Source organism: Aquarana catesbeiana, linkage group LG01, assembly GCF_042186555.1.
Source record: "Aquarana catesbeiana isolate 2022-GZ linkage group LG01, ASM4218655v1, whole genome shotgun sequence".
NCBI lineage: Eukaryota > Metazoa > Chordata > Amphibia > Anura > Ranidae > Aquarana > Aquarana catesbeiana.
In genome coordinates, this window is record NC_133324.1 from 21,454,844 (window position 1) to 21,471,947 (window position 17,104).

At 47.4% G+C, this 17,104-nt stretch overlaps 1 protein-coding gene across 1 annotated transcript in view; it reads right to left on the bottom strand.

Moving 5' to 3' along the window:
• The window catches only part of DCTN1 (dynactin subunit 1), a gene marked incomplete in the record, with an annotated part of 191,365 nt that overhangs the window by 138,402 nt on the left and 35,859 nt on the right, over positions 1-17,104 (bottom strand). The window contains 1 exon segment of the mRNA XM_073618867.1: positions 11,986-12,237. Within this exon segment, the coding sequence (XP_073474968.1) occupies positions 11,986-12,237 (252 nt within the window).

Sequence of the window (17,104 nt, forward strand, 5' to 3'; positions counted from 1 at the left end):
AGCAACAGGGAGACTAGTCCAGGATCGACGGAAAGATGAATGCAAGCAATGTACAGAGATATCCTTGATGAAAAAACCTGCTCCAGAGCGCTTTGGACCTCAGACTAGGGTGAAAGTTCATCTTTCAACAGGACAACAACCCTAAACACACAGCTAACAAAGGAGTGGCTACGGGACAACTCTGATATGTCCTTGAGTGGCCCAGCCAGAGTTCAGACCTTGAACCCGATTGGAGAGATCTGAAAATGGCTGTGCACCAACGCTCCCCATCCAACCTGATGGAGCTTGAGAGGGTCCTGCCAAAGAAGAATGGGAGAAACTGCTCAAAAATAGATGCGTCAAGCTTGTAGCATCTTACTCAAAAAGACTTGAGGCTGTAATTGGTGCCAAAGGTGCTTCAACAAAGTATTGAGCAAAGACTGTGAATACTTCTGTACATGGGATTTTTGTTTACAATTTTTAATAAAATTTGCAAAGACTTTGAACAAAACTTCTTTCATGTTGTCATTATGGGGTATTGTTTGTAGAATTTTGAGGAAAATAATGAATAAATTATTTGAACATTTGTTGTTCTTTATTGAAAAAGCGTCTCTGAATACACATTTCATTTGCACTATATGTATTGCTGCTGATGATAGATATAGAGATATATATATATATATATATACACATACACACACACACACAGATATTTTTTTTCAGACAATAGAAGGCTGACAATCTGCAGCAGAAGACGACAAAGCCAATTCTGTCATCATGGTCCAATCAGCACAGGGAGGTCAGGGCGACTTCCCCCGGCACAGCCACACAATAGAGCCGAGTAAATAAAAAGGCATAATTTACACCGCTGCTGCTTCCGTGTGACCCGAAACACCAAATACTTCAGCCAGCAAAACTATTTGATCAAGAGAGTCTCCTCGTTCCCCACCCACCTTCCAACCTGCGCTATTATTTGACTGAAGTCATTCCACTATTAACCAGTTACGGGCCCAGAATGTGCTACAAAACAAAAAACACACACACTTTAAAAGTAGGTAAGGAGTTTTAGTACTCCCTTTTCCTCTGACCTACCACCCTTTTCACCCTTACAACCAATTCCTGACAAAAATGACAGCCAGGAGCTGCTGTGTAAATACAGACCATCTGACACAGTGTTTATAAGCACTGTCCAGGTACCAGATAGGAGAGATGCAAAGCAACATTTTTTTTTTAGATAGGAGAGATGCAAAGCAACATTTTTTTTTTAGACAGGAAATAGACAGATACAAAGTAACTTAAAGCGGAGTTGCACCCAAAAATGGAACTTCCGCTTTTCGGAATCCCCCCCCCCCCCCCACCGGTGTCACATTTGGGGGGGGGGGGGTAGGGCGGGGGAGCAGATACCTGTCTAATCCAGATACTTGCTCCCACTTCCAGGCATAGATCACCGCAGTATCCGTGGATATCTACGGATATCTACGCCATGCCGGCGCCTGCTCCATATCCCGCGCTGTCTTCTGCTAGACACACAGGTCCCAGAAGACAGCAGGGACCAGTGGGATCATGCATGTGCCAAAGGGAACCAGGATGTGAAGCTACAAGGCTTCACTTCCTGATTCCCTTACCGAAGATGGCGGCGCCTCCACCCAAGAGCCAAGGGATAGATTGGCTTTGGGAGCCGACATCACAGGCGCCATGGCCGGCGCCTCCTCCATCCCTCTCCCCCCCCCCCCCGCTGTCTTCTGGGAGACACACAGGTCCCAGAAGACAGCAGGGACCAGTGGGATCGCGCATGAGCCGTAGGGAACCAGGCTGTGAAGCCGTAAGGCTTCACTTCCCGATTCCTTTACCGAAGATGGCGGCGCCTCCACCCGAGAACCGAGGGACAGATTGGCTTCGGGTGCCGAAATCGCGGGCTCCCTGGACAGGTAAAATGTCCATAGTTTAAAAGTCAGTAGGGGTGCAACGGATCAAAAAACTCATGGTTCGGATGGTTCCTCGGATCAGGAGTCACGGTTCGGATCATTTTCGGATCAAAAAAAAAAAAAGATCTCCCCCAATGTAATATCCACAATCTCCCTATTGGCAGAGTATTGGCAGGGTATATTGGCAGGGTATATTGGCAGGGCATTGCAGAGTATTGGCACTGCTGCCATTCGATCTCTCCACTCCACTGTACAGATCAGTACACAGAGGGGAGAGAGAGGAACCGGCGTCATGACATGACGGAGCGATCACGTGCTAAACGGCCGCCGGGTGTACCAAGATGGACGCCGCTCCGGAGCTAGGCCAAAGCCGCGGCCTTTCCTATGGCCAAGGCCACAGAGAGCTCCGCGGATCGCGGGTGTCCCGTACGGATCAACCTCCGCGGATCGGATCACGGATCGATGACGATCCGTTGCACCCCTAAAAGTCAGCAGCTGCATTATTTGTAGCTGCTGAATTTAAAAAAGGAAACAATTTGGCGGAACTCCACTTTAATAAACATTGTTCAGATAGGAGGGAGATACAAAGTTAACATTGTTTATAAACACTGTTCAGATACCAGAGAGATACAAACGTAACAATGCTCATTTTATATTTAGGCCCCTTTCACGCTGTCCGTTTTTTTCAGGCGGACCCAAATCGGACCGCCCATTGATCTCTATGGGGCGGATGTCAGCGGATAGGTATCCAATGACACCCGCCCAGCATCTGATCCGCTAAAAAACACACAGATGGGTATACGTTCGCCATCCATCCGCCGGATCGGATAACAATGGGACATGCAGTCCGTTTTCATCCGACCACCCTATAGGAGGAGAGCGGGCTGTGTCCATGTCCGCTCTGTATAGCGTCATCTGCCTGCTCAGCGGGGATCAGCAGAGAGATCCCCCACCGACCACAGAGAGATCCCCCCCCCCACGACCACAGAGAGATCCCCCCCCCACCGACCACAGAGAGATCCCCCCCCCCACCGACCACAGAGAGATCCCCCCCCACCGACCACAGAGAGATCCCCCTCCCCACCGACCACAGAGAGATCCCCCCCCCACCGACCACAGAGAGATCCCCCTCCCCACCGACCACAGAGAGATCCCCCCCCCACCGACCACAGAGAGATCCCCCCCCACCGACCACAGAGAGATCCCCCACCGACCACAGAGAGATCCCCCCCCCCACCGACCACAGAGAGATCCCCCCCCACCGACCACAGAGAGATCCCCCCCCACCGACCACAGAGAGATCCCCCCCACCGAGAAGAGAGATCCCCCCCCACCGACCACAGAGAGATCCCCCCCCCACCGACCACAGAGAGATCCCCCCCCCCACCGACCACAGAGAGATGCCCCCACACCGACCACAGAGAGATGCCCCCACACCGACCACAGAGAGATCCCCCCCCCCCCACCGACCACAGAGAGATCCCCCCCCCACCGACCACAGAGAGATCCCCCCCCCCCACGACCACAGAGAGATCCCCCCCCCCCACCGACCACAGAGAGATCCCCCCCACACCGACCACAGAGAGATGCCCCCACACCGACCACAGAGAGATCCCCCCCACACCGACCACAGAGAGATGCCCCCACACCGACCACAGAGAGATGCCCCCACACCGACCGAAGAGAGATCCCCCCCACCGAGAAGAGAGATCCCCCACTGAGCAGAGAGATCTGCTTGACGGCTTCCGCCCCGTCTTAAAAGGGTCCTTACTGTTTCATTCATCTGCTGATCAAAGGGATGCGCGTCAAACTTCATAGGATGTCAGTTAACCAAAAAAAAACAAACAATAAAAACTTCCAAAAAGGAGGGGTGGGAGGACAATGCCTCAAAAACAAAAAACAAAAAAACACACACACACACACACACACAGCAAAGCACACCTCCTAAAGCTCATGCACAAAAACGGAATGTGCAGCTAGTGCTATGAAACAGCCTTTTTACCTTTGCATAGAAAAATAAATACATTTATTTATAAAGGGACTTTGCTTTGCAGGGTTTTGTACCCGAATCATAAGAATTTTAGCGGCATTTAAAATGGGGCAAATTTTAAAACAAAGATAACGGAAGGACTTCTGTACTTCCGATAAAACCCTTTCCTTGCAGTCCATTGAGGGACACAAGTCCCTTCCCTTGATTTTTGTTGCTCTTGGTACAACTTGTGGACAGACCTAGCCGGGACGGGGGCTTTTGGAGAGGACTGCGAGCAAGCCTCTTACCCACTGAGTACGGGCCCTGGCACTTAAGGGAACAATACTCTTTGGAAAGGGGTGTGCCTGGGAGATCTGTGGTGTGGTTTTGTTTTTGATACAAGTTCATATCTCTCCATAAAACACACACAGACTGTGGGATCTGGAGGTTCATATCCATATTTGGGGCCTCTATGCCTCAAATCAGCAATGACTGTAGAGTTTAATGTAATCAGCTCAAACCATTGGGTGTCCCTGCCATAATTGCAAGTAGGTCTCCTGCTATATAGTGTGTTGTCTACTAGGAGGGGGGAGATCACGGTTTGGATTGTTAACTGTGCTAATTAACTCACCTATTGTCTGCTAGGGGGATGTGCTTACACTTGTAATAATGTGTATTGTACTTTATGAACTCGATGTCGGCAAGTCTGACCTGGAATGAGATCCCTGACTGTCCAGGTGGTTAGTTTAATTAACTTAATGTTTATAGTGTCAATTATATTTCTGTATACAGTTGCGTTTGCACATAGTAATGTGATCAGCCTCACCTGAGTGTGTAGGATAAATTCTTTGAGTTTTCAAATAAAGGAGTTCCAGTTTTTCAGCCAAACGAGTCCTGCCTAGTTCTTGGTTGCGATATGCGGCTATAATATCCGATATCTATGTTCAGACTGGAGGAAGCTCTATACTGACGGAAACACTCAAGCGGAGTGTGGGACGGTTTTGTCACACAACTTTTGGATGGTCGAGGGCAAGGTTATCCTGTTGCCAGTGTTCCTGTGTCTATCTCCCTTGTAGGTGGCAGTATAACCAGACCATCTAAGAATTTTACAGAATTCGTGGACCCCTCAACGGACTCAAAGTAAAGCATTTTATAGTGAGTACAAGGATCCTTGTTCTTAGTCTTCCACTATAGGAATTTTTACACTATCGGGATGGTCTAAAAGAAGAAGTCTGACAAAGGGCGGGCAACATGACAATAAAAAGGGACTTGCAACTAAAAGACTCAACTCAACTGAAGGACCCAAAACGCCTGAAGGACCCATGCCACAAGCTGCGATCAGATGAGACCCGATGAGACCCCAGAAGATCTGCCTGGTAGAGCTTAGAAAGAAAAAAAAGCCCAGATGGTAGCCTCACAGAACTGGAAAAGATGCTTGATGTCAAAAAAAGACCAAGCCGTATGCTCAGATCTAGTAGAGAACCATCCAGAACTGGAAAAGATGCTTGATGTCAAAAAAAGACCAAGCCGTATGCTCAGATCTAGTAGAGAACCATCCAGAACTGGAAAAGATGCTTGATGTCAAAAAAAGACCAAGCCATATGCTCAGATCTAGTAGAGAAGCATCTTTATGGGAAAGGGTGGTACATGATCCGAAGGCCATAAGCTTAGATGATGGTCAGCTTGAGTCAACTAAAGACGATGAAACAAAAAGCGTGTGAACCTTGCATGGTCCATCTGGAATAAAAAAAAATAAATAAATAATAATAGATGGTCTCAAAAATAAAGTGTGGGCAGAAATCTGGCCCTTCTAAGTGCCAAGAGCCAATTGGTGGTCCAGATTCAGCGCAGGAAAGAGAGAGAGGTTGTTCCACAATCAAAACATTCGTGGCTGAAGCCCTGAGACTCACATCAAATGAAGTATGCCTTCCATCATAGAAAACACAAAATTGAGATGTCATGAGTCAAGCGTAAAAAATTAAACAAAAAAAACTATTAGTATTATTAATCATGCCACTACTTTATTCTCTAAGGTGTCCGCTTTCAGAAAATATATTCAGGCCTTTTTTTTAAGCATGTGTGCAAAAAAATAAAAAATAAAAAAAAAAAACCCCACACAAAACTGCTTTGAAAGAGTAGAAACAGGCGTTTGTTGCTTATATTTGCAAAGATATGTCGTAGCCACACTACCCTGTCAAGGCCCCTCTGTATAGCAGAGCCCCCATCCTGGGGCATTACACAGTAGTAGGGCAGGTAAGCCTGAAGGTAACCAAATCCTCCTTAAAGTGGAAGTAAACTTCCATCGATTGTTCGTACCTATAGGTAAGCAATGCATACCAACACATTATAACTTTAATTTGCCGGTCAGGAAAAGAATAAAAACAAAAAAAACATAAAAATAAAAAAACAGCGTTTTACTTCCTCTTTAAAAAAGGTGCAGCGACACATCAGATACAGTTGCAAATATATGCAACTCTCAAATGCTGCTTGTATGAATGTTGGGGGATCGTCATTGTCCCGATCACCATTGTCACTGGAAATTAAAAGGTAGAGAACTTCCAAATGTTTGGAGATTCCAGCAGAACAGGAGTGGAGGGGAGATCTTCCAGTGCGGACACTTTTCCTAGTGGAAACTACCTAGGGGCTGCATTCACACCTGAGCAATTTTGGGGTGTTTTTATGTGCGACTTGTGCGTTTTTAAACAGAGTTTTTGAGCTTTGCCGTTTTTTTTATTAGTCAATAGGAGAAAACTATCATCTGCTGCTAAGTATTTCAGCTTTTCCTTTAGTTTTTATTTATTTTTTACTATTAGTAATTTATTATTATTTTATTTCATTAGGGTGAGGGGTTAGACATAAGGTTAGGTTTAGGAGTTGGGGTTACTTATTTAATTTATTGTTAGGGTGCTACTATTACATGAATAAATATACAAATAAAAATCATAAAGTCAATAAACAAATACTAAATAAAAAAATTAACCCCCCCCCCCCCCAAAAAAAAAAATTAACCCTTAAATTAACTCTAAAAATGTATTGATACCGTATTTATCGGCGTATAACACGCACCGGCGTATAACATGCACCCCAATTTAGGAGGGCATTTTAAGGAAAAAAAACTTTTAGGAGGGAAGTTGAAGGGAAAAAAACTTACATTTAAATGCCCATCATTGCAGCCTTCTCAGTGCAGCCATGTCAGTGCAGCCATGTCAGTGCAGCCTTGCCCCAGTGCAGCCTTGCCCCAGTGCAGCCTTGCCCCAGTGCAGCCTTGCCCCAGTGCAGCCTTGCCCCAGTGCAGCCTTGCCCCAGTGCAGCCATGTCAGTGCAGCCTTGCCCCAGTGCAGCCTTGCCCCAGTGCAGCCTTGCCCCAGTGCAGCCTTGCCCCAGTGCAGCCTTGCCCCAGTGCAGCCTTGCCCCAGTGCAGCCTTGCCCCAGTGCAGCCTTGTCAGTGCAGCCTGCCCCAGTGCAGCCTTGCCCCAGTGCAGCCTTGCCCCAGTGCAGCCTTGCCCCAGTGCAGCCTTGCCCCAGTGCAGCCATGTCAGTGCAGCCTTGCCCCAGTGCAGCCTTGCCCCAGTGCAGCCTTGCCCCAGTGCAGCCTTGCCCCAGTGCAGCCTTGCCCCAGTGCAGCCTTGCCCCAGTGCAGCCTTGCCCCAGTGCAGCCTTGCCCCAGTGCAGCCTTGCCCCAGTGCAGCCTTGTCAGTGCAGCCTTGTCAGTGCAGCCTTGTCAGTGCAGCCTTGTCAGTGCAGCCTGCCCCAGTGCAGCCTTGCCCCAGTGCAGCCTTGCCCCAGTGCAGCCTTGCCCCAGTGCAGCCTTGCCCCAGTGCAGCCTTGCCCCAGTGCAGCCTTGCCCCAGTGCAGCCATGTCAGTGCAGCCTTGCCCCAGTGCAGCCTTGCCCCAGTGCAGCCTTGCCCCAGTGCAGCCTTGCCCCAGTGCAGCCTTGCCCCAGTGCAGCCTTGCCCCAGTGCAGCCTGGGATCCACTGTCCCTGCTTCCAGGGCTTCAAAATCGCGGACCGCGATTTGAAAATGGCGCCGCCGGCGCCGAAGTACACAGAGCAGGTCCTCGGCTCTTTCCGGCGGCTCTCGTTTACTTTCGGCTCCACTCGTAGTCCCGAGCGGAGCTATCCGAGTAGATTAGAGTAGAGTAAATATTAAGAAGAAAAAATATCTAACAGAAAATAGTTATTATAGTATTTTTGTTTAATTATTAATGATATTAAAAGGTTAATTTTACAGGTTAATTATCATATATTTATTTTATAAGATTTGTATATGATAATTTGTGTTATTTGTGTATTTTACATTTATTCATATATTATAGCAATTTTATTTTTAACTTTTTTAATTTCAGCAGAAAATCGCGCAAATATGTCCAAAAAAAACGCATGAATGTGCACACAAAAAAACACCCACATAGCGCATTTCCATTCATTTCTATGAGGATAAAAAACATGCCAAAAAACGCTCAAATCTGCCTGATTTCAGCAACAAAAAAAGTTCCAGAACTTTTATGATCTTCAGGCGTTTAGCTTCAGGTGACTTGTAGTGGAGGAGATGTGTGAGAATAATCTAATTTTTTCCTCCTTCGGCATTTTGGAGCTTCAAGCTCCAAAATGGTGAGGTGTGAATGGGGCCTAAGAGGGGACTATCCTCAGTTTGGAATGATATCCTCTTACTTCCTGTTGAGCCGACAGGAAATAAAAAAGGAGAATCTCCCCAATGAAAGGCCAATGTCAAAAATAAAATAAAAAAAAAACCCTATCAGCGAGTTGTACCCTTTTCCCTACTCCTTCCAAACTGAGAAGCAAGGAAAGTGTGTCCAGCCCCAGTCATCTAGCTGTGCAGAATGTTAGGGGTACACAGCAGCCTGTGAATGGGATCCCTCTTACTTGCAGGGGCAGATCCAGGGGGGGGGGGGGGGGGGGGGGGGGGGGGCAACGGGTCAATTGCCCCAGCCCCCCGAAATGAGCAGGCTGTGCTGATGCCGACCCCCATCAGCCATTGCTAACAGGCTCTGTGAAGGGACACAGGCAGAGCAGCAGCTGAGGGGAATTTTCACCACTCCTTCTCCTCCTTGAGCCGAGCAGCTGGGAAAGCAACAATAGAGGATTATGGGACATGTAGTCCCGGATACCAGCAGGCCCAAGACGATTCCCTGAGAGTGCACTGCAGCCCCCAACATGCCGAGCGGGAGGAGGGGAGAGGGGAAGAGGAACCATGAGCCTGTCAGGTGGAGAGAGCCAGAGAGAAAGTTCCAGTGATTTTACTATATATCCAAGGTAAGAACTTACCCTCCAGGTGGGGGGTGAGTGGGGGCGGGGAAGCAGGCTTCCATAGAGGTACAGGACTTTATCACTGGCTGCTCCCACCCTGTCCTCCCCTCCACCGGGCTGCATCCACCCTGTCTGCATTAACCCTGTCCTCCGCTCCACCGGGCTGCATCCACCCTGTCTGCATTAACCCTGTCCTCCGCTCCACCGGGCTGCATCCACCCTGTCTGCATTAACCCTGTCCTCCGCTCCACCGGGCTGCATCCACCCTGTCTGCATTAACCCTGTCCTCCCCTCCACCGGGCTGCATCCACCCTGTCTGCATTAACCCTGTCTGCATTAACCCTGTCTGCATTAACCCTGTCTGCATTAACCCTGTCTGCATTAACCCTGTCTGCATTAACCCTGTCTGCATTAACCCTGTCCTCCCCTCCACCGGGCTGCATCCACCCTGTCTGCATCAACCCTGTCCTCCCCTCCACCGGGCTGCATCCACCCTGTCTGCATCAACCCTGTCCTCCCCTTCACCGGGCTGCATCCACCCTGTCTGCATCAACCCTGTCCTCCCCTTCACCGGGCTGCATCAACCCTGTCCTCCCCTTCACCGGGCTGCATCCACCCTGTCTGCATCAACCCTGTCCTCCCCTTCACCGGGCTGCATCCACCCTGTCTGCATCAACCCTGTCCTCCCCTTCACCGGGCTGCATCCACCCTGTCTGCATCAACCCTGTCCTCCCCTTCACCGGGCTGCATCCACCCTGTCTGCATCAACCCTGTCCTCCCCTTCACCGGGCTGCATCCACCCTGTCTGCATCAACCCTGTCCTCCCCTTCACCGGGCTGCATCCACCCTGTCTGCATCAACCCTGTCCTCCCCTTCACCGGGCTGCATCCACCCTGTCTGCATCAACCCTGTCCTCCCCTTCACCGGGCTGCATCCACCCTGTCTGCATCAACCCTGTCCTCCCCTTCACCGGGCTGCATCAACCCTGTCCTCCCCTTCACCGGGCTGCATCCACCCTGTCCTCCCCTTCACCGGGCTGCATCCACCCTGTCTGCATCAACCCTGTCCTCCCCTTCACCGGGCTGCATCCACCCTGTCTGCATCAACCCTGTCCTCCCATCCACCCTGTCTGCATCCACCCTGTCTGCATCCACCCTGTCTGCATCCACCCTGTCTGCATCCACCCTGTCCTCCCCTCCACCGGGCTGCATCCACCCTGTCTGCATTAACCCTGTCCTCCGCTCCACCGGGCTGCATCCACCCTGTCTGCATTAACCCTGTCCTCCCCTCCACCGGGCTGCATCCACCCTGTCCTCCCCTCCACCGGGCTGCATCCACCCTGTCCTCCCCTCCACCGGGCTGCATCCACCCTGTCCTCCCCTCCACCGGGCTGCATCCACCCTGTCTGCATTAACCCTGTCCTCCCCTCCACCGGGCTGCATCCACCCTGTCTGCATTAACCCTGTCCTCCCCTCCACCGGGCTGCATCCACCCTGTCTGCATCAACCCTGTCCTCCCCTTCACCGGGCTGCATCCACCCTGTCCTCCCCTCCACCGGACTGCATCCACCCTGTCTGCATCCACCCTGTCCTCCCCTCCACCGGGCTGCATCCACCCTGTCTGCATCCACCCTGTCCTCCCCTCCACCGGGCTGCATCCACCCTGTCTGCATTAACCCTGTCCTCCCCTCCACCGGGCTGCATCCACCCTGTCCTCCCCTCCACCGGGCTGCATCCACCCTGTCCTCCCCTCCACCGGGCTGCATCCACCCTGTCTGCATTATCCCTGTCCTCCCCTCCACCGGACTGCATCCACCCTGTCTGCATTAACCCTGTCCTCCCCTCCACCGGACTGCATCCACCCTGTCTGCATTAACCCTGTCTCCCCCCCCTCCACCTGGCTGCAACCACCAATAATTTTTCAAGACAGTGCGAGTGTGTGTGTGTATTTGCATTTTATAGTTGGCCCCCCTACTTTGTCCCTGTCCCCCCATGTGCCCCCCCTAAATATGAAAGCTGGAGACACCACTGTCTCTCACTGCCCCCCTGCATCAGCGCATTTCTGCATCTAAAAGAAGACTGCCATTACTGTGCTGGCGTGGGCGGCAGAGTGATGACATCATCTCTCACTGCCCGCCCTCAGTCTGGGACAACAGGGACACGGTCACTGGCAGTGACAATCTGCATCTGATTACAGGTGACGTAGCAAGTGACAAGCCCCATCTGAAGGCAGGTGACACACTCAGGGCTCCCACTGATTCTGCATTATGGTGAGTTGAACTATTTCATTTTATATTACAATGTTACATAGTAGGTGAGGTTGAAAAAAGACACAAGTCCATCAAGTCCAACCTATGTGTGTGATTATGTGTCAGTATTTCATTACATATCCCTGTATGTTGCGGTCATTCAGGTGATTATCTAATAGTTTCTTGAAGCTATCAATGCTCCCCGCTGAGACCACCGCCTGTGGAAGGGAATTCCACATCCTTGCCGCTCTTACAGTAAAGAACCCTCTACGTAGTTTAAGGTTAAACCTCTTTTCTTCTAATTGTAATGAGTGGCCACGAGTCTTATTAAACTCTCTTCTGCGAAAAAGTTTTATCCCTATTGTGGGGTCACCAGTACAGTATTTGTAAATTGAAATCATATCCCCTCTCAAGCGTCTCTTCTCCAGAGAAGTAATAATAGAAATAATGTGCTTCAATCATCCTGACACCATATTAACCACAGTGCCGTGATGATTGAAGCGCCAACACCAGCCATTGCCCCCGAAAAATTGCCCGCAAAAAATTTTGGTAGTGCCCCTCCCAGAGATCAGACTCTGGACCCGCCCCTGCTTACCTGTGATTGGCGGACAAATATGCCGTGGTTCTCCTCGCAGGTGAAGTACTTCCTGCCTTGCACCGTGCCGTCGTTCTTGCCTCTGGCTTCGTCCAGAATCACACCGACCCATTTTCCGGTGGCAAACAGGGTGGCCCCTACAAAGGCGACAGTTCCTCGATGGCCCTTCCCGATCACCTCCACCCGGGTGCCCACCTTTAAGGGCTTCCCCGTGGCCTCCACGCTCATCCTAGAGGTAGAGCTCGGCGCCTGCTGGAAAGGACACAACACAATTCATGACCACCGCTGTGCATTACAAAAAGGAGGACCAGTCATGGCTGGGATCAAGCAACAAATCGCAATACTTGGTCACTCTAGTATAATTGCATGGCTCTACCAGTGGCAGATGTAGATATTTGCCCTCTTATTAATACTGACAACACAAAACAAAAATCCAATACATTGCAGCCTACCAGGCCTTCGAGAGAGTGGCTGCACTTTTTTTTTTTTTTATGCTTTTTTTCCCCCCTCCCCTTTATGTTCACCTGGGGATTCAGAAAACGACGCACTTCCGATCCTAGGAGGACAACGCTTACTTACTAGACTGTTGTCACAAATGCAACGGGATTCCTCACAGGGATAAAAATAAATACACAGCTTTGAAAAAGTATTCATACCCCTTGACATTTTTGATTTTGTCATGTTACAACCAAAAACGTAAAATGTATTTTATTTAATTTATGTTATTGGAAATTATTATGGGAGTTTATTGGGATTTTATGTGATAGACCAACACGAAGTGGCACATAATTGTGAAGTGAAAGGAAAATGATAAATGGTTTTTATAAAAAAATTGTACAAATAAATATGTGAAAAGTGTGGGGTACATTTGTAGGGCGCCCCCCGGAGTCAATACTTTGTAGAACCTCCTTTCTCTGCAATTACAGCTGCAAGTCTTTTTGGGGATGTCTCTACCAGCTTTGCACATCTAGAGAGGACATTTTTGCCCATTCTTCTTTGCAGAATATCTCAAGCTCTGTCAGATTGGATGGAGAGCGTCTGTGATCAGCAATTTTCAAGTCTTGCCACAGAATCTCAGTTGGATTTAGGTCTGGACTGTGACTGGGCCATTCTAACACATGAATATGCTTTGATCTAAACCATTCCATTGTAGCTCTGGCTGTATGTTTAGGGTCGTTGTTCTGCTGGAAGGTGAACCTTCGCCCCAGTCTCAAGTCTTTTGCAGACTCTAACAGGTTTTCTTCTAAGATTGCCCTGTATTTGTCTCCATCCATCTTCCCATCAACTCTGACCAGCTTCCCTGTCCCTGCTGAAGAAAATCATCCCCACAACATGATGCTGCCACCACCATGTTTCACGGTGGGGATGGTGTGTTCAGGGTGATGTGCAGTGTTAGTTTTCCCCCACACATAGCGCTTTGCTTTTAGGCCAAAAATGTTCAATTTTGGTCTCAACTGACCAGATCACCTTCTTCCACATGTTTGCTGTGTCCTCCACATGGCTTCTCACAAACTGCAAACAGGACTTCTTATGACTTTCTTTCACCAATGTCTTTCTTCTTGTCACTCTTCCATAAAGGTCAGATTTGTGGAGAACACGACTAATAGTTGTCCTGTGGACAGATTCTCCCACCTGAGCTGTGGATCTCTGCAGCTCCTCCAGAGTTACCATGGACCTCTTGGCTCTTCTCTAATGAATGTTCTCCTTGCCCGGCCGGTCAGTTTAGGTGGACGGCCATGTCTTGGTAGGTTTGCAGTTGTTCCATACTTTTTCCATTTTTGGATGATGGATTGAACAGAGCTCCGTGAGATGTTCAAAGCTTGGGAGATTTCTTTTATAACCTCATCCTGATTTATACTTCTCCACAACTTTATCCCTGACCTGTCTGGTGTGTTCCTTGGCCTTCATGATGCTGTTTGTTCACTAAGGTTCTCTAACAAACCTCTGAAGGCTTCACAGAACAGAACAGCTGTATTTATACTGAGATTAAATTAATTAGACACAGGTGGTCTCTATTTACTTATTAGATGACTTCTGAAGGCAATTGGTTCCACTAGATTTTAGTTAGGGGTATCAGAGTAAAGGAGGGCTTAATACAAATGTACCCCACACTTTTCAGATATTTGTAAAAAAAAAAAAAAAAAAATCATGTAAAAACCATTTATCATTTTCCTTCCACTTCACAATTATGTGCCACTTTGTGTTGGTCTATCACATAAAATCCCAATAAAATACATTTATGTTTTTGGTTGTAACATGACAAAATGTGGAGAATTTCAAGGGTACGAATACCTTTTCAAGGCACTGTATTTATATTTAATAATAAAATAAAGGTAATAATAATAATAGTAATATAGTAAAGGTACTATAATATAAATTTTCTCTCTCTCTCATAGATAGAATTTATGTTTATTAATTATAGTACCTTTTGTTTTTTTATAAAATAATAACAAAAATAAATAAATAAATAATATATATATATATATATATATATATATATATATATATATATATATATATATATATATATATATATATATATATATATATATATATATATATATATATTTTTTTTTTATTAATTATAGTACCTTCTTTTGTTAGTATTTTATAAAAAAAAAAAAAAAAAAGCAGCGCTACTTAGTACCCCAAAATATATATATATATATATATATATTTTTTTTTTTTTTTTTTCCTCGGTGTGGGGTCCCCTTTAAAAGCCTTACCAGACCTGAAGGGTCTGATGTGATTTGGGGGGGGGGGGGGGGGTGACAACTTCCATGCTGTCTTTTACTCATGGTTGTTAGGACGCCGATGGCCGTCAGCCCCTTGTAAACCAAAGACTCATCCCTGCTGCTTTACAGCAGAAACAAGTTGCAGTAGAAAACGCACCAAGTCACACTGCAAAATCTTCACTGGAAATCAGATGTAGATGGCATTGCACTGGTGTGAACAAAGCCTGACTGCAACATTGTTTCCATTCAATTGCAAGTGTTTGGAAATATTTTGCTACTTCATTCTTGGTAAACCGTTTGCATCTTTTAATCGCAACATTGTCTCGGGGATCTGTCTGCACCCGGGTGGGAAGAGTCTGAGGATCACTAGAATACTGGGCTCTATCATTTTGTTCTCATGTCGTTTTGATATATGAATTACACAATTTTGCTGTATGATATTTATGTATATACACAGGAAAGCGGGGATTGGATCAGATTTGCAGATAGTTGGCTACCATCAATGAGAAGGGTCCTGTTTATCGAGTTGTTTTTTTGTGATGTTGGTGACATTTTACAGCATTCATCTAATAAATATTACAATGTGATCTGTGCGGATCTGACTTCAGTGATGAGGAATTTGCATTGCTGCTGATTCTGAGCCCCTTTATTATCATGGCTTACTAAGGACTGAACTAAGGGGAGAGCTTTTCTAATGAACAGAATTACAGTCTATGTTCTGTCCACAAAAGGGGTACAAGGTTTTTTTTTTTGTTTGTTTTTTTTTTTTTTGATTTTTTTTGTTTTCTTGTTTTTTTGTTTGTTTTTTTATCTAATTTTAAACAAAAAAAAACACAAAAAACACACAAAACAAGCACTCACACATAAATCGCAGCTCCAAGCAGAATCCCCACTCCCATCCTTACCAGAGGGGGGGTAAAACTTCTGCACAATTCAGACCCTCACCCAACCCAGCGGATCCTGCTGAGACCCTCTTTTTGTTTTGCCACCGCTCAGTCCCACACTTTCCTGTGACATCATCCGTAGGCGCCGGCTTTTTACAGGTTCAGCCAGCGGGCCTACCAATGACACGATGCTACACAATTTTTTTATACAGTTTTTTTTTTACAAGATGCGTTTTAATTAAAAAAATAAAAAAATACATTTTAAAATAAATAAAAGCACAGGTCTATTTTGGAAGAAGAGGGGTTGATAGGAGTTTAGATTGCCTGGAGGGATTTACTTTAACAAAGCGGAACTCCGAACACAAGGAAAAAAAAAAAAAAATGCTCATTTAAATAGATTAGTTCCATATCCACAAGGACCACTTCCTTTGTAAAGCCAGATATTACCTTGTAAAAGTAGCAGTGATATCACCACTGTGTGCTGTAGGAGGACTATGCAGTGTATAGTCAGGACATTCGGTCTGTCAGTATACACCCCTCCCCCGTGTTCTATATCTGTCACCCCTCCTATCCATCAATAACAAAATGCTCTTTATTCAGAGGAGGAGGGGGGAGGGGAGGAGAGCCGGCGGCGCTGTGTGATCTGTACAGAACTCCTCCATTGTGGATATAGAAAGTTTTCTCCAAACAATCCTGGAATCCATGGAGATCCGGGAAATGTGGTGCATTATGAAGTGATCCGACCCGTCCTCTGTATGATGTCCCCAATCAGATCACCTCTATACACACCGTACAATCATATTACTGAGTGTATGGTCAGCACAGAGGAGATCGGCCAATCATATTACTGAGTGTACGGTCAGCACAGAGGAGATCGGCCAATCATAGTGCAGAGTGTACGGTCAGCACAGAGGAGATCGGCCAATCGTAGTGCAGAGTGTACGGTCAGCACAGAGGAGATCGGCCAATCGTAGTGCAGAGTGTACGATCAGCACAGAGGAGATCGGCCAATCATAGTGCAGAGTGTACGGTCAGCACAGAGGTGATCGGCCAATCATAGTGCAGAGTGTATGGTCAGCACAGAGGAGATCGGCCAATTGTAGTGCAGAGTGTATGGTCAGCACAGAGGTGATCGGCCAATCATAGTGCAGAGTGTACGGTCAACACAGAGGTGATCGGCCAATCATAGTGCAGAGTGTACGGTCAGCACAGAGGTGATCAGCCAATCGTAGTGTAGAGTGTACGGTCAGCACAGAGGAGATCAGCCAATCGTAGTGTAGAGTGTACGGTCAGCACAGAGGAGATCGGCCAATCATAGTGCAGAGTGTACGGTCAGCACAGAGGAGATCGGCCAATCATAGTGCAGAGTGTACGGTCAGCACAGAGGAGATCGGCCAATCATAGTGCAGAGTGTACGGTCAATCATATTGCATGGCTTACAGTCTGCTTAGAGGTGATTGGCCAGTCCCAGTAGCAGAGTGTGGTGATTATGAGGCTGTC